The following is a 27,165-nucleotide window of genomic DNA, read 5'->3' on the forward strand; positions in this document are numbered from 1 at the left end:
CCGTACCGTGACGTAAGGTGAGTAACGGACTTCTTCGCGAATGCGTAACTTTACATGGGAAGGGCGCAACGGAGGGAACGAGGGTCTTCGCGCGTTGGAAATAAACACGCTTCAATTTTTAATATTTCCAGTATACTCGATTTTACTCGTTTCGCAATGCGCACGCTCGTGTTGACACAGGACATTCTGTTTACGCAAGTTCTGCGCGATTATGTCACTTGATGCTTTATCATAACTGTGTTCACGCATTTCTCGACGTGTCCCCGCGTACGAAGGAGAAAGAAACAGTCGTTTCAGCTTCCTATTTTACATTCCTACGCGTTTGTCCTCTAAGCTCGAAGAGATCGTATTCGAATTTAAATGATGAGACTACTGTGAAATAAGAATATACTTATTCATAAAAATTCAACGAAGGTCTACACGCACGTTGGCTGCGTGGTAAAGTACGATGGAAGAGGGGGGGGAGAGAGAGAGAGAGAGAGAGACGCGACTGGCTTACTACCTGTTATGCCGGAGCTCGTTCCCACGGTATCCTCGGTTCACGCGTGTGTGCGCGAGTACGGCCGTGTGTAGGTGCACTGGTGTACGCAAGAGAACGAAGAACAAAGATAGAGGTGTACCGCCGAATATTGTTCGGCTCTCGCGTGTTCGTGACGCGTCCGCGCGTGCAACCCGCTCCTCGCCCCACGACCTTGCGTTTCAGACCATTAAATATACCGGTTTTTTTTCTACGGAGAGGCGTATTAAAGCTGGTTCTACATTAGATGCAAGCCAATCGCAAGGTTGCTGCGACAGCCAATCTGAAGCTCGCATTTTGAAATTAATGCTTCAGATTGCCTATCGTGACAACCTTGCGATTGGCTCGCCTCTAAAACGACGCGAGCGTCTACGTTGAGATCTTTAATCTTAAGCTTTAAGCCCTAAACCATATGAATATTGACTAATCACAATCGAATGTGAAGAGAATAATCGATTGGTCAATTTCTTATGTCTTAGGGTTTGAAGCTTAAGTTTTACGGGCCATTACCTAAGCTTCAAGTCTTGAGCCGTAAAAAATTAACTAATTACAGTCGAATGTGAGAAAAATAATCGACTAGTCAATTTCTCAAGGCTTAAAATTTAAAGTTTAGGTAGGTCCGGATCTACAATAGGTGTTTTAAGCCTTAAGCCGTAAGAAATTGACCAATTACAGTCGAATGCGACGAGAACAATTGATTGTGATTCGTCCATTCCTTAAAGCTTAAAAATCTATCATGGATCCGGGCTAATGGCTTATTGTATAATAGAAAACCCATTAAGGCTGGAGCACAGACCTTTGCGTAAAGCTTAATGCAGAAAATCAACCAATCAGAGTTTTTTATTTCATGGAAAGGAAGGAAATGAAAGACTTAGATTAGTTCATTTTCTTATGCATTGTTATTCGTAAGGGTACTGTTACATTTTACTTGTCGTACGAAGTCCAAAGATTCTAAGTTTATTGATTGACTATAGGATAAAGAGATTCGATAACTTCTCTTTCTTGCAGCCAATCGATAGGTTTGAAATGCTTTGTCGTACAAGTGTAATACCAGCCTTATGCAAAACTCTGTGCTCCCACCCTTAAAATCTCATTGTAGATTTAATATGGAACTAGCTTTAGAGAGCTACACGATTTTTCGTTTCCTGAGGAAATCAAGAAAGTCCAAATAATGTCATATTGACTGAATCATAAAAAAAAATAACAAATTCGGTCAATATGACATCAAATCGACATTACGTTGACTTTCTTATTCTCCTTGGGTTTCTTTTCGCTTACTCGACAACTGTTCGCGGCTGTTCCCTTGCCTATTTGCTTGCTAGCGCGCGTCATCTCTCTGCCGCGTCAGCGCAGCGATCTCCATTTCTCGTAATGGATTCCTTAAGTGACTCGTCCCTCCGGGGGCACTGGTACATTCTCGTACTCCCGGCAGAATTTCCCGTACTGATAAATCCATTAGCGGCCGTTCGACGTAATCGGTTTTCTAGGGGGATAAATCTTATCGCGCGGGAGAGAGACACGGCCTGCAGTGGCTGCAGTTCCGTGCGAAGCTGTGTATCCAGCTCCATTACGATGTCCCATACATATTCATACGTGCGCGCTATGCCGAAGAGTATCGTCCCGAGCTAGTAGAAGATTACCCGCGCGTCGCGCACAAACGAGGTCGCCGTCCTCGCTTCGCGACAAATAAATTAACAAGAGGGTACCCATCTGGCCGTTCGCGTGCTGAACTTCTCGCGCGCGAGATAAATCCTTTCGTCGATCTGTGAAGAAGGTTTAACTATCAGTTACAGCAATCTTCTCTCGAGCGTTCCGTGTATTTTTGAATCATTTAACATCTTAGGGTTCTTATTCTATAACTTTTAAGCCCTTATTTTTTATTTTCTGATGAATTTCAGGGTTAGCCTTAACCTGATAATAATGTAAAAATTGTATTTTTCTAGCTATGATTGATCACTAAACTATTAAATTAAATTAAATTAATAGTTTTGTAGTGTGTAACAACTTTAAAGAGGATTTCTACAATAAGCCATTAGTAATAAATCAGAAGTTAGAAGCTGGAGATCTCTCGACCAATCATAGTCGATTATTCTTTTCAAGTTCAGCTGTGATTGGTCAATTTCTAACTTCTGACTTCTGATTTATTACTAATGACTTATTGTAGGAAGCCTCTAAAAATTACTACAGAATCATCAGTTTAGTGATTAACCACAGCTATTAAAAAAATACAATTTTTACATTATATCAGATTAAACCTAACCAGAAGTTGATTAGAAAATGAAAAAATAGACTCTAAAAGGTAGTTTTGTAATGGCAACTTTAAAAAATTAATTATAACTAGAAAAATTTTTTTAATATTGTTATCAGGTTAAGTCTAATAATAAATTAATCAGAAAATAAAAAGCTCGATCGTAATTATAATATCTGCGCAACGATAATGTAACGGTATCGTTAAGAGTTACAGAACAGGAACCTTTAGGCTAATATTTCATTCGTCGTACGATAAATTTTCCAAATATGTTGATTGGCTACAAGAATTGATTAGAGACTTTCTGAAAACTCAAGATAAGAACTTCTCTATTCTGTAGCCAATCAACACATTTGAAAAATTTGACAAATGAGACATCAATCCTAAACCGATTTTTCTTCTCTGGTCAAACGTTCTTTTCCATTATAATATTCATTTACACGTTTAGAGAAGAGCCTTTGAGAAACGTGCCGAGTTAAATATATTTCCTCCAGTAGGGAGTCTGTCCGTCGCTATCGGGGTCTTTTCACGGTGACCGACCGAATCTCGTTGTAGGCACGTTGGAACGAAGAAGAAGATGAGTCACGCCGACTAAAAACCCGTCTAAGGCTCGTTTGTGCGAGCAAAACGACGAGGAAACCCCGGTTCGGCGGAAATGAGAGATAAAAGGCCGTGTATGCGGAGCCAGCGGCTCCCCGTGGTTCACGCATGACGATGGACAGGTTCGGTAGGGACGCTGTATCTGCGTGAACCGCATGAGTCACCGCTTCTAAAAGTAGTCGTTGATAAACAGTCTCTTTATGGGCAAGAACGATACGAGGCGACAACCTCGATCTTTGCCCGATCTCAAGACCTGCTCTGATCGCATAGGGCAGATTTTTAGGGAAAGGGAAGAGTCTCTCCCTCTCTCTTTCTCTCTTTCTCTCTTGGATGAGCCAGACTCTCGACAACACCAACTTTCGGACAGGTAGTCTTTAAGTCCGATGTGGAGGATCGGTTCGCTTTGAGCTCGCTCCGCCGTCCGAGGCTCTTCCACATATAAGACGCAATCGCGTGACCACCTACCCGCCAACTTGAAATTACTTTCCTGGAAGGAAAGACTGGCGTTCCCACCGACGTGCTCGATTACCCCTCGCAATCATTTCGGTCCTCCCTCCCCCCCCGGACCTCTGCGCCCTTTTTGGCAAGTACACCTTTGCGCATTGCAACAGCTATACCGTAAGTTCTGCAGTCTTCCTTTTCGCTCGAATTTCAGTTTGTGTGAGCGAAGATATACACTTTTCTTTCGCAATGTAAGGAAAAGTGATCTTGGTGAACACAATGGTGCCCTGCCGTGCGTGTTGCCTTGTTCGACGGGCTCAAGGTCGAGCTTCTCGTGCGATCCTTAAGTTCACGAAACGATCTTTCCTCGTAGATTCCGTGAGGAAAATAGAACAGACGAGCTTTATACGCTTGCATAAAAGCACGCTCGCCGTAAAGCTGCTTCGGGATTTTACGGTGCGCGTCGTCGTTCCGTTACGTTCACGATACTTTGTATCCGTTAAATCTAACGATCGTACGTTGTTCAGGCTTTATGAAGGCGCTTTAATCGTGGTCTTCATCCACGTTTATCTTGATCGCTCATTAAAGCTCAGGTTGCGCCGATTTTCACCCGTTTTTCACGAAGTGGAATGATCGATTCCGATTTATTTTGAGGAGAATCCACTCGTCATGAATTTTACGAATAATGCTCGTTTCTATCAATGTAAATTACACCGTTGAAAAATTTGTGTTGTATTTAACATATAATTGTGTTAATTTCACGTGTCCCAAACGGTCCACTCAAATTTATGTGTTAAATTTAACAACAAGATGAATATGTATAAGATATAACAGAAATATTATTTTAAAAAATAAATACAAAAATAATACTGACACAATTTGTAAAACCGTGAGAGAATGTTTTTCAGTGAAATTAACATTTATGACATGTTAAATTAACACATATTTTAATCATTCATCTTAGAATTTACGTTTTAAATATATTATTAGTTTACGTACTCATAAATTATGTTATTTTGACACTAAAAAATGTTAAGTATCAATTTTACACAAACTATTTAAATAACATTATGTTAAATTAATACTCGAATTTATTAAAAATTCAACTCAAAATTTTAACTTGAGCGAATCGTGTTTCCAACACAAATATACAATTTTTTTACCATGTAATTTAATTTTAATCTCGATTATGCTAACTTTTCATCATTTTCTAGTTCTAATTGTAAGAATTTATGTGTTAATCACTCACGTTCTGTGTTAACAGTTTGAATTTTTTAATATATTCGAGTGTTAATTTAACATAATGTGATTATGTTATATATTTGAAGATTTTGTGTGAAATTGATATTCAACGTTTTTTAGTATCAAAATGACACAATTTATGAGTAAGTGAACAAGTAATATAAAAGTAATGTGTTTTAAAACTTAAATTCTAAGACAAATTGATGAAATACGTGTTAATTTACTAAAAAAAATATGCTTCTACGGTTTGTTTACAAACTGTGTCGATATTACCTTTTTTTTGTATTTATTCTCTTACATAATATTTGTGTAACCTTCTAACATATTCATCTAGTGTTAAATTTGAATGGATGTTTGCGATATGCGGTTTATGTTTTTGTTTAATTTGACACATTTTTTCCAACAGTATATATTGATAAAAACGGGCGTAAAACAAAATAAGGGCAAAAATGGAGAAGAGACCTTCTTTATGTCATGCTCTTGTGATAATGAGACATATCTTTCTCGTTATAACGCATCTATATGAAGCGATATATAATCGATACTGTCGTTTAGTCCGTCTCATGACAGTAATAAATTTCATACATTACACTAATGGCTACTCTATGGATGGGCTCTTTTCTTCATCTAACCGTATTTTCAAGCAAGAACGTTAGCCGCTTTTTGCGATTGGGACGATTGCGTTCGTTAAAGTACGATCCTTAATTGCTGCAAATGGACACGCGAGTTTATCAACGAGCCGAGCACTGTGCGAGATCGTGATTCTAAATGGAAGATCTGCAAGATCGGGGATAACGAGAGATTTTTAGGAATTAAAAGAGGGTTCCTTATGATGATCCGTGATATTACAGACCTGAAAATCAATAGAGTCGAGATTACCGTAAGGAAAACTATGGCTAACCGTTAAATATTCATCATCGACTCCTACACGGGGAGAACGATTTTGCTAAAGCATCTAAAAATTTAGCTAGATTATACAGATCTGAAAATAATTTTGTTGGACCATAAGAATAATTTTGTAGGAATTTCAAGCGTGATAACAATGTTGCAAAAAAGTTTTGACATTCTAGCAACCAGTTTTAACTAAAGCTGTATATTAATAAAAGTAGCATAAAGTCCAAAAAAAAAACAGTTTTGTAACTGTTGGTTTAGATTTAATGAGAACCTAAGGACAAGACCAATCATATTAAAGAATTTCACAATAGTTGCAAAATTGCTTCTTCTGAACGCAGCCAAAGAATTAGTAAGCGCTTTTTGGACGAAAGATAAATTAAGTCCAAAATAGCGATTGAAATAGCCAATAAAAAAACGCAATAGGAAAGCAGCCAATATTATAGAAAGACGCGGTTATCAGTATTCATTCAGATAAAAAAATGCGCTACTTTTATTAAAACTTTAGTTGAGCGTTCCACAGTTATTTTGATGATCCAACAAAATTATTTTCATACTTATGTCTAGCTGAAATTTTAGATACTTCAGCGAACTCATTCTTTCCGTGTGTAAGTATATTTAAGAAAATACGTTGCATACATTAGATCTTTGCCGACGCAAGCATGTTTTTTCCAGCACGTCTTACTGAATGAATTTGTATGCCGGTTTCTCTAACCGCGTAATTTAGCGTAAGTAGACGTTAACGACATGGAGATGGCGGCAAATGGTGGAAAGTCCCTCGGCGCTATTCCTTCTAATAGTCTCCAGTTCCCCTTGCGCATTTTCTGCGAGGAGCAAAATCGTGTCCGTGGGATTAATCGCGAATTAAACACGTTGTAACATCATCACACATGCGTTAACTATGGTTTCTCGCGTGCTCCAGATTCTCAACAAATTAATCGTGTGTGTCAGTTGAATTCTAATGAACGTGCAGATGTTTAGCGTCTTATCCGAGATTCGACTTTCATCCTCCCAATAAAAGCTAGATTAAAGACGACAAAAATTCGATGCCACTGGAGAGAATCTAAAGAAGAGATTTAGAGTTTAGAAAAGAGAACGTATGTATAAGGTGTCCAGCATCGTACATTTAACGTTGCTTTTTTCGCGAAAGCCATTGGCGGATGCAGATTGCGAGTGCTTTCGCGTCGAGTCGTAAGAAGTGTCACTCGAGACAGTGTAATGTGACAAATGATTGTTGAAACGAAAGCTTTCCAAGCTTTCCCATCTTGTGTGTTTCCGTCGTCACCGCCGTCGGTTCAGTTCATGGACAACGCTCAGCAATGTTAAACACTCGAGGAACGCCAATTTGTTCCTCCAGATAGTTGACGTAACGACGGGCAGGAACATTCGAGAAGTAGAGCGAATTAAGAAGCGGCAGTTTGTGTGTTCGCCGGCGAAACCTCCTTGTACGAGAAAGTCAATCGCATTATAGAACTATACGGAGCATCTTCTATTGTCTCCTAGCTATCTTTAACCGTGTCACCCGGTCGGATGACGTTAACGTCTACTTACTCTAAACTACGTCGTCAATCGAAAAAACGTGTAATATAAAAACAAAGCACGTAGAGTGTTTTAGATAGGTATATCGATTGGAAGTGACCCGCACTGTCCGTTTGTCAATTTCAGGACACGACTAACTGTAAAAATATCGGGGACATCCTAATCTCCTGTGAAACTTGTGGTGGCGGAGGTTACTGCAGGTGTCTCGCAACGCCGCGGGCCGTATTCCTCGCCAGCATGAATCTTTCATGAGGCCTCTGTCTCTCTTTCTTGGGGTACGTGGTATGCTCGCGGGGCCACATAGATGCACCTTCACTTTTGCCGAGCGGCGGCCAGCCGCCATGTCTTTCGAAAGGCTTGGCTGCATCGAGCCCTTCTTTGATATCGAGAGCCGTGCCTTTAGGCTCAGCCTGCAGACACGCTTGATACTCTCTTCTCACTGCATGATCGTACGTTAAATATTATCTTTTCACCAGAGATCGCACCGATTGTGACACATTGCACGAAAATTGCGCGAAAGCGATACTTGCTGAATTGTCTAGCTCTCTTTGCTTCAAGTGAGTGGTCGATCTCGTGGTTGTATCTAACACGCGCTTAATAATTTTCACTTTTATCTAATAAGTAAAAAGTATTTTACTTTCACTCCAATTGTTTCCGCTGATTCTCACCTGATTTTCCTTAGAATGGCTCATAAATAACGCACACCCGTCCGGTTTTCACTTTAATGATCTTATTGCGTTAACAATTAAGTAGCTTGAGAAAACTGCCGGGAGAGGACTGTCGAGAGTCTTATGTCGCCAGCAGAAGATGTCGACTGTTATCCATTTGTCAATCGGGCGCTGCCACACGGTAAGAAAGGTTTTATTGAAGTATCTAAAAATTTAGTTAGATACAGATCTTGAAATAATTTTGTTGAACTATCAAAATAATTATAAGCCGCTTAAGAGCTGATCGCTAAAATGTCAAAATTTTTTGCAGCATTACTCATGTTTAAATTTCCTACGTAATTATTTTGATGGTCACAAGATTGTCACAAAACTCAGAATCAGAAAAATTTCAGGGAAATTGAAAATGGTCAAGGAAATCGGGGAAAAATTAAAAAATTTTAAGAAAAGTGTAGCTTTGATCGTTATGACCATTATTTCTATTTCTTATTGTTGAATTTTCAAATGCATGGTCCAGTAAAGTTCTTATTGTTTAGAAAATTTTATATTTTTGGAAAAATAAAAATTCTTAGCTTTAAAGAAGTTTCATCTGCGTACATTACTCCTTTGTAGTTTTGGAATACTATAATATCAATGCAAGCAGTGTCCACGACATTAATAGTAATTTACATTGCTATGTTTAATTGTTCCGTAAAATATTCAACGGTTTTCAAATTAAGACAGAAATAAAAAAATTTATTAAATATTATTAAAAGTCAGGGAAAATAACGAAATTTTGTCTAAAAGTTAGGGAAAATGGAATTTTGGGATGAGGAATTCTACGCAACCCTGGTCCAACAACATTATTTTCAGATAGCTAGCTAAATTATTAGATGTCTTAGCAAAATCGTTCTTTCCATGTATAGATAAGTCTCCGCCATTTTTCGTAAAGATCATGAAGGAAACCGGTTGCGAAGACAATGCTCATACGTTTATGCGCCCGTCAGGGCTGTGCCCTCACCTCGCCGGAACATCCGCCCCCTCTGTCTCACGGTGTCTCTCACCTGTAATGCGGCCTTTACAGCCTCGCGGCTGTTAGCGAACGGTGAACAAGGCCGACCACTTTGCCGCATGTAACTTTTACTTATTTCTGCGCACTTACGTTTCACTCACGGCTGGACCATTAATCACCGGTGCACAACGTTGGGATACCGTTGCAATCGGGGAGCTTAACGACTAAGCGGAGGAGAAGCGATGTGCCGGAAAGCGCGACGGAAAGCTTCTGAATCTGATTACATCGTAATTCATACAAAACCGTCCGACACGAGCGTTTGTTGTCGAAGCTCTTTGCATTATTTTTTCTTCTTTCCCTTCGAGAGTGGAAAAGCGGACATTGAGACTTGGACGTCTCCTACTGACTATAAAACGTGATGATTTTTGTCCGCCGGTGAAAGCCGATGAAACAAGTGTGTCGCGGACTTGTCGGAGAAAAAGAAGAGAAGATACAAAAGCAGTGGAAATCCGATGCGTATTTCCAAAGAGTGAAAAAAGTGCGTTGCAATAAAAGCGTGTTGACAATAAAATATTGTATGTTTTGCTATTACGATCTATACACGACAAATAACAGCTGAATTCGCGCACCATAAACGTAGTTCGCTACGAGCAAAAACTGGAAACTGAGCGTTTTTTTTCCGTGAAAGAGGCCCGTGGGATATAGCTAGACAAACGTTGTTACAGATAGGAGACCGTGTTTGGTAGAAACCGGTCAGACTAGACCAAATGCGAGGATCGACCGAGCACTTTCCCGTTAACTACCTATCCGTTCCAGTTTTTTGCACTCATGTGATATCGCGTGTAATGCGTAACACTACAGCGCTGCTTTATTGCGTTTTAAAGCAATTATGAATCTCATTTATAGAGACAGTGTCGCTGGTCGACTTTCGTATTTGCGCTAAAATCAAGAAGGAGCCTGCCATTAATCTGAGCGTCACGCGCGTTATAGAGCGAGAGGCGAGAGATGATCCTGAATGGATTTCTCAGAAGCCACCTTCTCCGTTTCTCATTTATCGATTCGTGCCACTCGGCGATTCGGGCGAGAAAGATGAAAATAGAGTATCAATGCGATTTCTTTCTGACTTATAAATATTCTATGCTGTACCCGGATTTCCCATTACATAAACATCACTTTCAATTCCTCAATTTTTAATCAATACGCGAAATCATAACTTGTTACGATTACCTCCCTCCTTTCTCCTCCTACTCGGGGTTCTTTCATCGATTTCGGCGAATTGTCTCGGTTCGCGGATTCTTTAATGTGTAACTAAGGGGAAGCGATGCATGGAATAACTAAGGGCTAATGAATGCGGCGCATAAAACACGCGCGCGCGGTTTCACGCGTTGCTCACGCGTTACTCAGCCTCCCGCTTTCACATTGCGTAAAACATCATTCGATCCTCGACCATCAATGACATTAGCGATTTTTGCAGTTTGCAATTCTCTCTCTCTCTCTCTCTCTCTCTCTCTCTCTCTCTCTCTCTCTCTCTCTCTCTCTCTCTCTCTCTCTCATCCTAGCGACGGCTTTCGAAAACGGCTCTATACGGCCCGTTACGACAAAACCCACACTCGATCATTCCGAACGACGCCACCGATTTGCGGTGACACTCCTGTTTTCTCCTTTTCTTTCTCTCTTTTTCTCCCTCTTTTCTCTTTTTGATGTCGTTTAACCGCGACATTCGTGACACTGCAAACGTTTGCGAGAGATCTCTGGGAAAATATCTCACATTTATTTACACGTTACGAAAACGTAGTCGGAAATTAATCAGCACTATTTGAGTCTAGGGACGACATCGTCTTGTCATTTATAAAACTTTTTATTCTCTGAATTTACTAAAAAATGAGTAGAGTGAAATATATACTTTACAGAGTGAAGTATATACTCTATCGATACTGTACAGTCGTTCTGGCACGCTCTGTCAAGCTCTGTCTAGCAGAACCAAATAAGCAAAAGACCTATTGCACTATTTAGATTTATTTTGTACTAATTTGTGCTACAAAACATAATTTTATACCTTTAAAAGTTGGCGTTGTTAGCTTAATATCAAGCTAGCAGAATGTTCTGGCGGTTAGAAGTACTATATATTTTAATGTTCAGTGCTGCATATATTTCCATCTTTAGTTCTTAAGTATAGCTAATCCGCATAGATTTTGAATTTACTCCGAATTTATTCTGAATTTTGAAGTGAATGTTGCAAATGCAACACTCAACCCTAGAGGGGATTACGTGATATAAATAAAAGTACTAAATTAATTAATCGAATTATGTTTAAAGTAAAAAAGATTAAGAATAACGAATTGTAGAAATTTTGTCTTAAACGATTCTTGCCTGTTTCTATTAATGTAGTTTAATTTTAATTTCAGTTTAACTAACTCTTTAACATTTTCTAGTTCTAAGAATTTTCGAATTGCAACTCGAACTGTCAATTCATCAATGTTAACCACATACGATCAGTAATATTGTCAGTATTTGTTAATGCTGATAGTATTGACCGTGTAGAATCACCTTTAGATTCTTCAGCAAAATTGTTCTTTCAGGTGTAGAAAGGGTTATTAAGCGATTTTGTCGGTTGAGTTAACCGCCGATTAAGTTAATCGGAGTTTGACTAAAGTTACCTTCAGGGTTTATTTAACATTCTGATTATCTTGTTAATATAATGAATAATATTATACATTGTAGCGCGCGCGCGCGCTGCGAATCTACTTACATGTGAAAATTGGTTTCTCTTTTTCAGAAGCCAAAGTATTATTGAAAAGCCGTACTAACGATAGAGAGACCATAGAGGAGCTGGCCGAGTGAAAGAGAGGTGTTCGCCGTTAGAAGAAGTCTCTCGCAAAGAGGTGAAAGAGGAAAAAGGAAGCCGTAAGCACGATGGGTGAGAGACGTGGTACGAAGGCGTTGGAGCTTTGGTGCCGTCGGATAACCGACGGTTATCCAGGTGTAAACGTGCAAAACATGACCACCTCCTGGAGAGACGGGCTCGCCTTCTGCGCCATGATTCATCACTTTCGGCCGGACCTCATGTAAGTTTATATATAGCGAGTATGTAATCGCCGTTGTAACACGGTAAACATCTCGGAAAGATATCATATTACACAGATAACGATGCCAAATCATTTTGCCGTCGTTTATCGAATGAATGCTGCTCTCTCGAGCTGCAATATTCCGTGGGAACGATCAATTCCAATGGGCCGATCATGTGCACTCTTAGAAATGCGATTTAATCCACACATTGCTCGATTCTTGGCGCGACTTCAAATTGTCCTCGTTAAGCCGATTGTCTCATAAATTAAGTGAGAGAGAATTCTCAAATACTCCCGTCGTCCAATTCTCAAATACTTGCGTCCGTTTCATCTTAATTATGCGTAAATTAAGTAAAAGAGCTTGGACTCTCACGCGTCTCGTCGTCCGGCTCGATCATATCTCATCTTAATTATATGCAGTCGGTCGTTAATTCTCGAGAAGATTCTTTATTCGGCGCGCATATTTTGACACGATTATTTCATCTTGGTACTATTATAGATATTAGATGTTAAATGCAATAAGGTGTAACAAAAAAAAATTGAGGGAATCCACGGTATCTGTGCATTAATACTCGAGGAATTATTAAGATATCCGAGAATCTCTGGTGATCCCAAAGATGCAAAGAACTGGAGATTTCTGAAGCATCTCCGACAGATTGTCTCCTTCATAGTAATCCCAGGATTTCGCGTCGCCGGCGCTCGGCGACGAAGGAAGGTCCTTCTAAAAATAGAAGTTCAGTGAATTGACGATCGATAAAGCAACAGCAGTCTGCACCCATCACACGGAGGATATGCCCCGGTGTTTTATAAGTGATAACGGAATGCAGTCGGAATTGTGTCGCGTTATGCAATGTGAGATCGGCGACACTGTATTCCGTGATTTTCGCTTGGAATACATTCTATGTTCGACCGCTTAGTGTTTTCGAAACATTTTTCTTTAAATTACAGTCTGTCAACGATACGTTTTAACCCAGTTCCATATTGCATAACGTGGCCCAATGTATTACAGAATGTAACCTGCTTTCTTTACTGGTCAAAACGATACTAGAGCTGTCTGACACAATTTGCATTCCTTCACCGAATAATAAAGTTGATTTCAATTTACGGTTTTATTTTTTTAAATCGATAATAATAACTTCGAGGTGTTTGTTTTTTTTCCGCATATTCTTTTTGGCGGATAATCGATAAACTAGAGTAAAAAAACTGGACAACATCGCAAACGTCGCAGAGATTTGTCTTCAATTATTCATGAAAACTAACGACAACACCTCTAGTTTTCCTGGCGGCTGTCCAAATAAATATCTCTTGGTAGTCGAAAACATCTGATAATTATTGCAATCATTCAATACGTTAACGCGAGCGATAAACAGCGCGAGTACAGCAGAATACATTTGTACACGTTGCCAAAGAATTTTGCGAGGAAATAGTTCATGTAAATTGCGCGATTAATTTTTCAATAAGTTTAATAATTTCATAATTTACGTCTCGAAATGTGCAGGATAAACCGCAAAGTAATCTGTGGATTGGATCGTTGTCCGTCATATATCATGATAAGATGTGTCCTGTTACAGATTAAGTGGCGTTTTTAAGAGGAAACAAGAGAGCTCGACCTTCCTTTATCATCTATCTACAAAAAGCCTCTTCGTCCTGGTTTTTTATCGATTTTATTCTTTCCGATTTCTATCGAGGGTAGAATTAAATAAGTATTATCACAATTTGATAGACGCAATACACGTCTTTATCTGTTTCGATATTTATAATTGAATGAAGAATATCGTTTTTAAAAGTATATATAAATTTATACTTTCAAAGTGTATCCTTAAGAAAAGCAATGTCCTTTTTGTAGGGAGAGATGTTCGTTTGTATGAGAATTTCTCTTAGAATTTCTCTCCAATAGTCAAGGTCTCTCACGACGAAGGGAATTCGCTTTTTATCGTGGACGAAGGATCGTTGCGAAGCTATTCTTCATTTTTCCTCCTCTTATTGTCTCGGTCAGTCCAGCAAAATCTACTCGGACGTAACGGCGGAGGCAATAAAACGGCGAGAAGTTTTCTTTTATTACCTTTCGTTCTCGCGGTTGAAACGAAATTTTCTCCTTTTCTCGCTTCCTTCTTCGTCTTCTCATAGCGAACTTTGGAACTTTCAGAGTTACTTTAACTTTCGACAAAAGACAAAGAGATTTCGTGTCGCGATGCGCATAATGCTTCTTGATAGTTATTGTCGTAAGTAGATCTGCGTACAAAGCGATTGAAAATTAAGGAGATTGCTACTCGATTGACCTTTATTGTCGAGAAGCTGAATCGAAGAATCGGGTGAGAATAACCCGGAAGAGTATCACGTGAGAATATCTCGGCGATCTCCGACGAGAAGCACGGGTGAAAGTGAAACTGACAGGTGTGCCTAACCGATCGCAGAATAATCACGTGGCACAAGACCTTTGCGCCTTTGGTGAAATTCGTGAGGTTACGTTAATTCTGTAGATGCGCGCGTTAAAACGCGGAGCAAAAGGATAAGAGACGCGAGAATTTATGGTCATAACGTGGTGCTGTTGCGATTTGAACTTTCGCTCGCTCGCAGCATTGCGTTCAAAGACGATTAATGCCGTGATATGCAATTCTGCTATCTTTACGTTCTATTGGATATTATTCGTTCGGTTGCGCGATTACTCATCCGATGTGTAACGTTTTTCCATCTGTTCTTCGTTCTGCCCGTCGTAATTTCACGAAAGAGGTTTTGCGAGAGATATATGTAGGGTTATCACAAAATTGGAAATCAAGGAAATCAAAGAAGTGTTAGGCAAATTGAAAACGGAAAAACCTTGATAGAAATGTACGCAGTTTTCCTAGACCCTATCCAGTTACTATCCAATATTACTGTTCTCATTAGTTGTACCAATACTGAGTAGGAAATGGACAAGAACTTGATAGAGTTTTATTCTGTCCATTTCATGAGCAGTTGGCTTGCTTATTAATCAATTTAATATCCATTATTTGTTTTGTTTCTATTCAGTAAATGGATTCAAATTTTACGCAACTTTTGTATGCAGTAACTGCAAACAAAGAGTTACATCCTGATTGGGATCCTAAGTAGTTTTCCTTCTCAGTTACTAGACAGAAGTTAGTATAACCGTTTAGTAACTGCTCAAAAAATGCATGAAATTTCTACCAGGAAATTTTAGGTACAAAAATTTTCTGGAAAATAAAAATTCTTGACTTTAACGAAGTTTAATATATCGTATATCATATTTACGCAGTTTTGGAATATTATCAACTTAATAATTAAATGCAAGCAGTGTCATCACTCAGTAATATTAATAGTAATTAATGCTGCTATGTTAAATTGCTTTGTCAATATATTTAATGATTTCTAAATCAGAACGAAAATACAAAAAATTTCAAAATATTAAAAGCATCAGAGAAAATCATGTGTCTGAGGATGAGGTATTTGTGACAACCCTGATACGGCGATTAACGCCGAATGATGTGCGCACGTGGATGAAGTATCACCAATAAAGCCGAAAGACGAGTCAATTCGTGTGTCTTTTTTTGCGGCAGCGATAGGAAGAGATGAGGACGAGAGAGGAAGAGAATAAAAGGGGTGGGTGTGGCACCGATCTGGTGGAACTCTGACTCATCGTGACCTCGTCCCAGACGACCGCCCGTCGTCCATCAGATCCCGAATTTATCGCGAGTCAGGAGCTTACCGTAGAAAGTTATTGGAGAAGGAACATTGACGAAGATACGATGTTCCGTTGTATATAATCGACAGCATTCTCTCCATAGATACGACCGAGAGAAATGATCGCGCGAATGATTCTTGATGTATCTCCTAGAATTTCACGCTGTTTCGATTCTTAATAATCACGATGCAATTTCGCAATACTGGAATTTCTCACATATGCACAATGCGCGCTTGCGAAGAATGAGTGACGCGTCGATTTCACGCTCTAAATAAATCGTAACAAAAGTTTAAAATCCGCACGAGCTTTGCTATCAATCGGGCAACCGAACTCGAGCATCCGAACAGGTGCTCATCTTTCGACCTAGAATTTCAAGTATTACTTCAATCGCCGAGCAATATGCGGCCTATGCATATCGATTCATCTAAAAGTGGAACACTCATAGCCCGACGTATAGACAGTTGCGAAAAAAATTGGCATCAATGCGCCATAAAAAAAAGTAAATAGATTATAATTTTATAATCGGTTGTAAATTACAAAGGAAAAAAAATGTCCATCGAGATGAAAGTGTAATATTATATTTTTGAAATGAATTAGTTTTCTAGTTACGCGATTTTCCGAAGATACTTGAATTTTCTTTTGAAGACTTTCGATCCTGGGTCATCTCTTTGAATCCCTTTAAATATTATAGATCCCGAGATACTGAGAAAATTTTGTCGACAATGTTGCAATTTTATTTCGACACTACTGTTTTGCAGGTACAGCGTTAGCTTGGTAGTTATTATTATCAATCAGTCATTGGAGTCAGTCCCGAGACGGTAGAGTATAGCACCTATGCGGAAACAGTCAAACTTTTCTTAATATGGATTATTTCCGTTTAATCAAAATTTCATTACATTCTCATTTTCTTTCTTCATAAATAATGCATGTCTCAATGAATGGCCCGTCTTGGTAACCGAGTGACACGTGTGAGATGAATTACACATTCGTGGCACCTTTTCAGTCATGCGAAAATTTAACTCCGTTACGTTTCCGATGTAATGTGCTAGAAACGCCTACGTATTTCTGGTATATTTCGTTATGCAAAGTGTACTCCGATACTAAATGATAAAAAATAAAAGCGAACATCCAAATACCTATATCTTTAAGCTTTTGCTGTAAAGATCAACTAAGAGTTTCTTACAAAACATTACCAAACTGCTACATATCACCAAACTCCCACAAGAGTACTTTTAGTGCCACGAAGGATATCGAGTCGGTATTTTATTTCAGGCCGACTGCGCTGCAGCATATCGTTAGTTATGATGCCAATGGCAGCCACAATTTGATTACGTAAAGTCTCCGTATCAGACTAAAGATTCAGATCGAATTTGATCAAAGCAAAGTTTACTAAACTTAATATTGGTTTCCTTTCTTCTGATTGATTAATTTCAATCTCAATTTCAATTTCTGATTAAGGCATTTGATATCTTGGTGGAGGAAACTATGTTTTTGATAAACTTCTCAGAAGAAGATATTCAAGGGAATGATATCAATGGAATGAGAATCAAGGGAGAAAGCCTCTCGTACGACCCAAAACACAAACTTGAGTGCATATACTTAAAAAAAAGACTGAATTGTCGATCCGTATGGAATTGGCTCTCCATCTTATGAAAAAATTAACTTTCTATAGCTCATTCGATTGCTCATTGTTTGCACGTGTATGCACATTTCGAATTTTCGTTTGCACACTTCCGGTAAAAAAGTTATTTAAAAAAACAATTATAGGGGGCTAGCTCGCCAACCACGATCAAATTAGATTTAACTAGTCTTAACTGATGTAGATTTTCGTTTGCATATTTCGAAACAAGTCGATTTTTCGTTTGTACACCTGCAATTAAAAAGTTATTTAAAGAGTTTTTGCAATAACGTGAATCCAAATACGGTGAAGTTACGTTATCTTTTTTTTAATTAGTTGTTAAGAAGAAAATAACGTGACCTCAGCGTTTATCGTATCTGATAAACGGTGTTCCAAAAACTCCCTATTAAAACAATTAAAGTTTCGAGGACGGTCGACTCAGGTAGATAGGTTTGAATATAGTAACTTTTTAACTAAGAGTGTGCAAACGAAGAATCGATTAGTTTCGAAACGTTCAAACGAATACCTATCGATTCATGCCATTTTAAGTATAGTAACTGCGATTTGAATCTATCTATACCTGGATTGAACGTTCTCGAAACTTCAGTTATTAATAACTTTCTAACTAAATATGTGCAAACAAAAATTCGAAATGTGTGCAAACGATGAGCAATTGAATGAATCATAGGAAGTTAATTTTTTTAAAAGTTGAGGGGCCAACTTCACACGGGTATTGTTGTTTACATTATCTAATTTTGATAAGATAATATTAAAATTCTGAAGATTTATCGTATACACCCTGTACACATTTCGATATACAGCACTGCACTCCGACTTTAATAAATTAGAAAATCACAATCACATGTCACACAGAGAAATGTCAGAGTCGCTTGTAAAAATTATGAATGTTTGTTATTTCGAAATTGTATTCTTCGATATTCAACATCCGTTGCTCATTTTTATTTATTAAGAGTAACGGATTTCGCGCGACTGTTCTTTCTTTAAAGACCGGTCATATTTAACGTGTCGTTTACGAATCACATATTTAGCAGCGGTGGTTATTTATACTTGCTCCTAATGAAAAAAGCGATTCTCACCGTACCACGCCCACGAGTAATCAGCAGTCTGATTTATTCAACAAATCCTTTTTACACATTCGACGTTTTATCGAGTGGCCTTCGAAGGGAATAAATGTGCGCCGAAGTAACCGCTAGTGGAAGATTAATACTGTTTAACGAAAGATAAAAAACTTAGGTTGCTTTTTTGTTACAGCGACTTCAACAGCCTGAACAAGGACGATGTATACAGAAACAACGAGTTGGCTTTTAGAACGGCCGAGCAACATCTTGGAATTCCTGCACTCCTGGACGCCGAAGACATGGCGTCCTGCATGGTGCCCGATCGATTGTCCATTCTCACCTACCTCTCGCAATTTTACCAAACTTTCGGAGGTTAGTATCTCGTCGCGATGTTTCTTAGTGGAAAGCAAAGTTGACTTTATATGAAAGAAAGTAACGTTCGCATTTAGAATCGTCTCACAATCAAACGTCTTATTACGCGAACAGCAAACATTCTCTGGCTCTTGGAATGCGTTGAAAGATTTAATTAAATTCCTCGATTCGCTTGCTCTCGCCGTTACTGTATTAAATCCCCGAAATTGAAATAATTCAAGCAATCCTGACGTCGACGGCTGCATTTGCCAGCCTCATTTTCTTTTTCAAAAGATGCCTGACCCAAATAAGCACGTCGTGAATAGTCTGAAGAATACATGACGATTCTAATGCCAGTTTTTGTTTCCAATCTTGACTTGATATCGACCGCTCTTTTCATTGTTCTTCCGTAGACATCTCTATCTCTCTCGGATATAATCCCGTCGAAAAGTACACAGCTGAAGATTTTAAAGGCATGTTTTTTTTTATACTTGTCGGTCATCGCAGAGTCTCTTTTATTTAAAGCAAATTTTGCGAAAAGAAATTTTTATGCAAACTTAGTTTGCGTAATTCACTTTTCCTTCGTTGGGATTCGTTAAAGATCAATCTTTATATGATTTGTATTGAAACAACGAGAGAGCAAGTAAATTTGATTTACACGTATTAAAATTTTTCTCAGGCAAACGAGACTTCGCGGTCATGTCTCTAATATTATGACACTGCGATTCCGAGAAGCACGGACTGCGAAAAAAAGTGTTTTATCGGCACACACATCACGTTCGTTTTCAAGCTGAAATCAGGCGAGTCCGATCGACAGGCGTGACGTTCGAAACGTCGCAACGCATTAATGTCTCGCATGCTCGACACGATCGCACAGCCCGTTACTAAATGGGCCAAATAGGCCGCGCCGATCGGGCTCGTGTCAGCGATTGGTTTCTAGCTTTCTCCTCTTCGCGGACCGGCGTATCTCTCGCAATTGTCCCTTCTCGATTAATATCAATCGCGTGACGTCTGTCGCGGAAGTTGCGCTATACAAGCCGAGGTCGGTATCTGCTTTGACAAACGCGAAATGCGAAGCACAGATCATTTTGAAATTTCGAGTTAATTTTTCTTCTCGATCGTTTCACGACGCGAACGTGATATCTCGATGAAATTTCTTTCGTCCCGTTTATAAGTTCGGTACACAATAAATATATCGCAGTTCTAGATCTCTTCGCATTTCTCGCGTAAGCGACGCAGTGGCTGTCTTGCTTTTTAGCGAGGAAACTTCTGTCGATGTTTAATTCGTCGTTTTTATCAGTTCCCTAGTGGGCTCTTATCAGGAGGTCAATTAGTCGGCTGTCCGATTGCGAGACTACATGCTTTGAAAATTTGAGTAGCCACTTGTTGAGCCGCCGCAAGATTTGCATTCCTTTTTCCGCGGCTTTTTCACCGTTTTCATTTCGATCGGAAAATAATTGCCGCGCGGCATCGACGTTATCGTTTACAACCACTTGTTGAACGGACGTTATTACGTCGTCTGCGTTGTTACAAAATTTTCGTTCTCCTTTACAGCGACAAGCGCCAACGAGTTGTCTTAGAAATTACACATTTGATGAGTGCACTTGCCAAGCACAATATTTAATTTTTTCAACGTGTATCTAGATGTCGTTATACTTTATGCCGCAATTATTGGAAGTATTGAATTTTATTCTGTCCCACGCGAGAACAATGTTCATTTAACTCTTTATCATCAATGGGTTTAATAATAATAATAATAATAATAACTTTGTTGAATACAGTAACATGAAGAAAACTTTAAGGCGATTTTTTATTGTGAATTCTAATAGATTTAAATCTAAAAAATATATATATATATAAGTAAAATATACAGTTCAAGTTCTCTGATAGTAAAAGCTAGTTGTTAAAACGTTCACAAATACGTAAGAATTTTTTCAGATTTTATGTAATTCGGAGCAATGAAAAATTCTGCACTAAAGTCCGACGGTTGCGAATGAAAGGTGAAAAATTTCACATTGCCAACGTAGAATTAAAAATTTTTTAGAGCGAATTAACTAACCTTTAAGGAGGTTGTAAGGGCAAAAAACACATATAATAATATTTACGCTTTAAACAAACTACATACATGTGAAAATTGTGTTCATAACATTCTGTTTTTATTGAGCAACACGTTTTTATAGATTATTTATTTTATTTGTTATTAGTTTTATTGTTATAAACAAAAATTTTTTTTTAAATAACAAAAATCTAAATTTTTTTATATAGATATATTAAGTACTAAACATGACTTATGCAAAGTTTCATTGAAATTCACCAATTAGTTTATAACAAATAAATATCTTGTTTATTTACTGAACAATTAATGTCTGCATCTCAATGTAACTTTACATAAATATTTTTTAATTCATATAGTACTTATATAAAAAAAATTGAGATTTTTATCATTATTTTATAATACAGTTTCATATATTTCTATTAGAGTACAAATTTTTAAAATATTACTTTTTATGGAAATAACTTTTGATCCAGGTGGTCAACTGTCTCTATAATTTTTTTTGTATTACTTTTAAATGCAATTAGAATAATCTGTAATTTTTTCAAGTAATTCTTAACATATTGCATTTACCTTACAACCTCCTTAAAGAGTGGAGCTCAATTTTTTAAATTTTACTACAGTTTTTTTAAATAAGATTTGTTATAATTCGTTATTTCATTGTATTTCTTGCTTCAAAATATGACACTGTTTTAGCACCATTATAGTGGTTTTCCATGTAATAGTTAACGATTCGATTTTCTCGTGTCATTTATATTAAAGCGCCATTCTCGACATCTAAAACCGCTGAAACTTTTGAGAGCTAAACTTTAACGGTAAATTGGAAGAATATTTCATATATATTGCAATCCTTTTTCCTTACCGGTCTGCATCGAGAAGATTGACATGAATTATTCGATTTCCAGCTCCCGGCTTCGCGCTCGCTTTGAAACCCGGCGGCGTTTCGTTACGCAAAGTGTCGATGTTATAACGTGCCTCTCCGCGTCGTGATCTCTAATCTTTTCTCCACGATCCCTCTACTCCCTTCTGCAATCACGCAGTTGCGAGAATAGGGAAGCGCGCGATTTGCTGGGAATATCATTCGAGTATTGACGCTCTACGCGTCGCTAGAGATGAGATATCCGTGTGGTAATCTATTAAAAGTCCATCTTTTTCCCTCCAGCTCTTCTAATCTCGTGGAATTCCAGCCTCCCGCAGATTAACCGTACCGTTAACCTTTGAACGACGGTTAATCCTGATCGAGTAGGAAGATGATTCTTTCCTCAGTTGCACCGTAAATGCCCGCCCGGCTACGAATTAACGCGATCGTGAGGACCTATACCGTTCCTGAAATCACTACCTGCAACCTGAGGAAATTGCCACATTGCTCAGTAGTCGACGTCCTGTCCGCTTTATAGCTACATTAGATCGCACTCTCGCGGTCGGGATTAGACTCGGGCGCTTCTCTCGGGACGAATGATAGCGTTGGACATTTGTCTTGTGTTAGCACGGCGAGTAAGCGGAAGATGGAGGTACACTTATCGAATCTCGCTACTACAGAGGATACTTTCAACTACTCGTACTTACACAGCCGTCGCGCGCTCAGCGATATCGGGCCGCACCGTAATAAAACGAAAAAATAGAAACTGAGATAAATGAGCTTCCTCGAGCGAAGCCTTGGTTATTATAATCCATATTTCGCATTCCTGGTCGCTAACACGAGGAGGAAGAGACTACGCGGAAAAATGTCACGTGAATTTACACTTTGGATCACGCAAGTTGATCGACACCGGTGTAAATAAGCGATTTTATGCAAACGCGCCAGTTGGATAACTTTTCTTCGTACTGCCTTGTAAAAAAAGTCAATATTGTTATTCAGAACAGAAGCGTATTTCCGCTACCATTCGCCCTGGCTACAATAGCGATACTTCCAGCTCTCCGTTCATAAATATTCACCCTACGAAGGAAACTTCCAAGAGAGACATTCCATGAACCATGTCGACATTTCTTCGAGACAATTGAAACGAAATAGCTACCTTCGTACTAAATTTCTGGTTTAATAAAAGCAGCTTTGTATACTCTAATGTTGTTTCATAATTTTATCCATTTTTCCTAATGCAAGTTATTGATTTAATAATGAAATGAAACTACAATTAATTAAAGGGGATTGAAGAAAATGTGTTATATTTTATTGTAGGATCCTCACCCAGCCGTCTGGCGACGAACAGAACGACCGAAAGTGCCGACGATAGGATCGCCCCTGTTCCAGAATCTCCTAAACAAAAGGTACACATCATGATTATGATTGACAACACGATCAATCAATCGATCATTCGCTCGATCGAAGCAGACATGCTTTTTGTAACTTTCTCTTTGCCCGGCTCCCTTCAATGAACGTTATTTTATAATTTTATACATATAGTAATTTCATAACAATTACGAATTCAGACAGATGAGAATCAATCCAATTAAATAAGAGAAATTTTATATTCGGTGAAAGCGGATCTTAGTGCTTAAATATTTCTGTGTAAATTTATATACATCTGATTCTGCAAACAGCACGCCGAAGTCTTTTTCGGTCTTGAAACGCAATCATAAACAGAACCAGAGTAATAATATAATTAATATCACTTATTAAATTGATAAGCAATTTAATAATTTTTTGATGCTGCTAAGCATCTTCATAAGAATATTAATACTTAATTTGATGTTAGTGAAAATCTTAATTCTGCGAATAATTTATTTCGATAAATATTTCCTTAGTCGAGATTCGAACCCGGATCTCCCGTATTTTATGCGGGCGTCCTTACTATTCGATTACCGAGGTACAGGATTATTTGCAGAATCAGATATGCATATAAATTTACACAGAAATATTTAAGCACTAAAATCCACTTGGACTAAATATAGGATTTCTCTTATTTAAATAGTTTCATAAGTTTCGTTTGGAAGCTCCTCTCAAGCTTTTCCAGAGCGGAGAACCATCGTACCGCGTAACACGTTGAGTGATTTCCTCGTTAACTTACGCAATCGCGAGTCACTTTTATGTGAAAGCATTTACCATACGTACTTAAGCAGCTATTCTTGTAAATTGTTTTATCCTGTTGCGCGTTTATCTTGCACAAACGAATGTGTGATATCGTGAATTAATAGTGATCGGACTTTGTGAGCCACATGTTTACGCTTCAACGTCACTCAACGTGTTAATCGATTATTTTCTCTCCTCTCCTTTTCTTTAATTTTTTCTTCTCTCTCTCTAATCACGTATCGCTTATTCGTTGCGAGACCAGTCGACCCACTTTGCTGTTCATTTTCAGACGCGTTGTTCCGAAAGAATCAAATTCGAATTTTCCCCGTTGCTAGATCGCTGCTGAGAATCTCGAGAAAAATCCTCGAGCAATGGATCGCCCGTTCATGCGCGGTTTACCTTGACACCAGCGTCGTCCGCGTTGCAACAAACTAACAACAAATGCCATCGCCGTTGCGTTTGCGTAATCACGCGCGCATTATCGACACATGCGCGCGCGCGTTCCCCTTTTTTCATCCTTTATATATTTTTATATACTGGGTGATTCAGGAGGGAAGGTCAATATTCTAAGAAGTGATAGCATATTTTAAGCAAAAAATGTTCATACATTGAGAAAAAATTTATTAAATTTTAATACATATTTCTTTGGATAGTAGGTACTAAATAAACATTTACTTACAGGAAATAAATATTTGCTTAATAAGAAATGAAAGTTAAATTAATGATTTTTGTATCAAATAAATATATGTTTGCATTGAGTAAATATTTACTTAAAACTATTTAAATAAATATTTATTAAAATGTACTTTTTTCAATGTAGTTGAATCAATTGAAATTCTAATTGAAAATGGATGAATAAGAATTTTCTGGTAAAATCTATTAGAATTCTAGTCGAGATAATAATCAGAATTCTGATTGATATAAAAGCACCTCGAAACGATATGATCAACGTATGTCAATATTAGCAAATATCATACACATACATGACATACAATTATCCATATTGAATGTAATCAATATTTAACGAATGTGCAAAGTTGGCGTATACATTGATCATATCATCTGAAGACGCCTCAGAATCTTTTGGTCATCATTTTGAACCAGACATTTTTGTCAGTATATAAACATGTTCCATTCTAAACGGTTTCCAAGATAATTTGAATTTAACACGTAATATTGTCAATATTGCACGATACGATCCGGAGTTCTATACGCGTAAGAAAGCGTTAATAGTATTCTTCAACAGCAGCAGTATGTATAGTAGTACTACTATCACAGAAGCCATAAACATACATCATATTTGCATATTCAATATTTGTGAATATATGTGTCATTTTTAATAACATTTCTATACTTCGTCCAGGAAGAGAATATCCACGGACCAAACCTTATTGCGCAGATCGTGGATGGGATATTATCTCGAATGGAGTAAACAATGTTACAATAACACAATAGTTCACAGACGCAAACAGGGGCATTAGTTAAATTCAAATTATCTTAGAAATCGTTCGAAACAGGACTCATGTTTATATGAACATTTTAAACAGCTTTAAACGACCGATACTATCACCTACAAAATTGACCTTTTCTCGTCAATCACCCTATATATATATATATATATAAAATATATTTTCATGTATTATATATATATATTTATGTATATATACATTATATTCACCCTTTTTCCATTATCTCATTTGATGACCGGTCGAAGATGAGAACGTAGGCGGGAAGAATAGATCTGACGCTCGTCCACACGATCGCACACACGTAGTAACACACGCGCACCCTGCACGATCGACTATATTTTTGTGTCGACTGCATTTTAGGATCTATCAATTTTATGTGTCTGAGAAAATTGCACTGAACCAAAACTGTACGTAAATACAATAACAATATTCATTGAATTAATGAAAATTGGTCCAATGACTTCTCATAATGATTTAGAATATAAAACTATTACTAGAATTCATTGCAAGAATGAATATATAGTTGAATATATCAATGAATCCAGTTATTATATCAATGAATTAACTATATTAAGTCGGACATTAAGTCGAACATTGATTAACGATCATTCATTGGATCAAAAATGACCAAAATTTTCTTCAGTGTGATAACGTAATAGATGAACGTAGTGTTATGCAATACGGAACTATACGTGCTGTTTGCGCTTACGTAGATACTTTGCACTTTCGGTGGGTAGCGCCTTCTGCGAATGATTAATTGCGATCGCTCGTCGATGTTTCGAAATGTGTTAGTTTTCTATGTGCGAAACTTGTCCTCGTGCAATACGAAAGTTTGTAATGTCTATTTTATTTGTTCGTCTGTCGCTTCGAAACTTTTGTGCGGCACCTTTCTTTTTCAGGCTCTCGTGCGCGACGAAAGTCCCAAAGTCAGATCGTCGCGGTCTCGTTAACTGGTTCGCGAACTCTTCCGCTTAGAAAATGAGAAATACGCCGAAGGTCACGGAGTGAAGAAACGTGCGGTTGGCGTGCACGATATCTGTCCCGGGGATCCATTTAGCCGGTGATTTCGTGGCCAACCATGATCTCTTCTATCAGTCATGTCGGCCGCCTTCGTGATCCCGATTCCGAACTCTTCCTCGTACTTACTGTCCGCTATTGCTACCTAGGCCAATACGGACGATCGTCCTTAATAAGCAGTCGGGAGAACATTTGCATTCACCAACGGCAGCGAGTACACGAGAGAGGAGTATCGCGCGTCGGTGGATTTCGGTCGAGCGAATTGCGGGAAAACGGGACTGTAAGAAAAAGTCTAACTTTTGCGTTGTAGCTCTAATAACACTGATAGTTATCCACTCGTTTCCTCCTCCCCGAAACCCTTGCGTCCCGTACTCGCACGCAAGCAAACGTCGAGATAGTCGTGAGCAAGAAGTTACCGTTGTTCCGAAACGAGGCGTAGTTTGCTCGCGAATTTCTTCAAGGTCCCGTCGAAAACCGGCGGTATTCCCAACATTATTTCCGAGCAACGGTGAAGTCCGCGGAACGACGTGTCTCGGTAGGAGCCTATCAGGACTCTGGAAATGTTGCTTGAAGTAGAAGTCACACGAACGTAGGTCACATTCTGTTACGAAGTTGTGACAATTTCAATGACAAGACAGTGGGACTAGCGTTAAGCGAAGTTTGCGTGCCGACGAAAGCAATGTATTCAGCAGG

At 38.4% G+C, this 27,165-nt stretch overlaps 1 protein-coding gene across 1 annotated transcript in view; it reads left to right on the top strand.

Moving 5' to 3' along the window:
- Positions 1 to 27,165, top strand: part of MICAL-like (protein) — an 85,576-nt gene that overhangs the window by 47,104 nt on the left and 11,307 nt on the right. Inside the window, 3 exon segments of the mRNA XM_018459250.1 lie at positions 11,911 to 12,199; positions 18,769 to 18,947; positions 23,156 to 23,244. Coding sequence (XP_018314752.1) covers positions 12,048 to 12,199; positions 18,769 to 18,947; positions 23,156 to 23,244 — 420 coding nt within the window. The 5' untranslated portion in view covers positions 11,911 to 12,047.

This window comes from Mycetomoellerius zeteki, unplaced genomic scaffold (genome assembly GCF_001594055.1).
Source record: "Mycetomoellerius zeteki isolate Tzet28-1 unplaced genomic scaffold, Tzet1.0 scaffold81, whole genome shotgun sequence".
NCBI lineage: Eukaryota > Metazoa > Arthropoda > Insecta > Hymenoptera > Formicidae > Mycetomoellerius > Mycetomoellerius zeteki.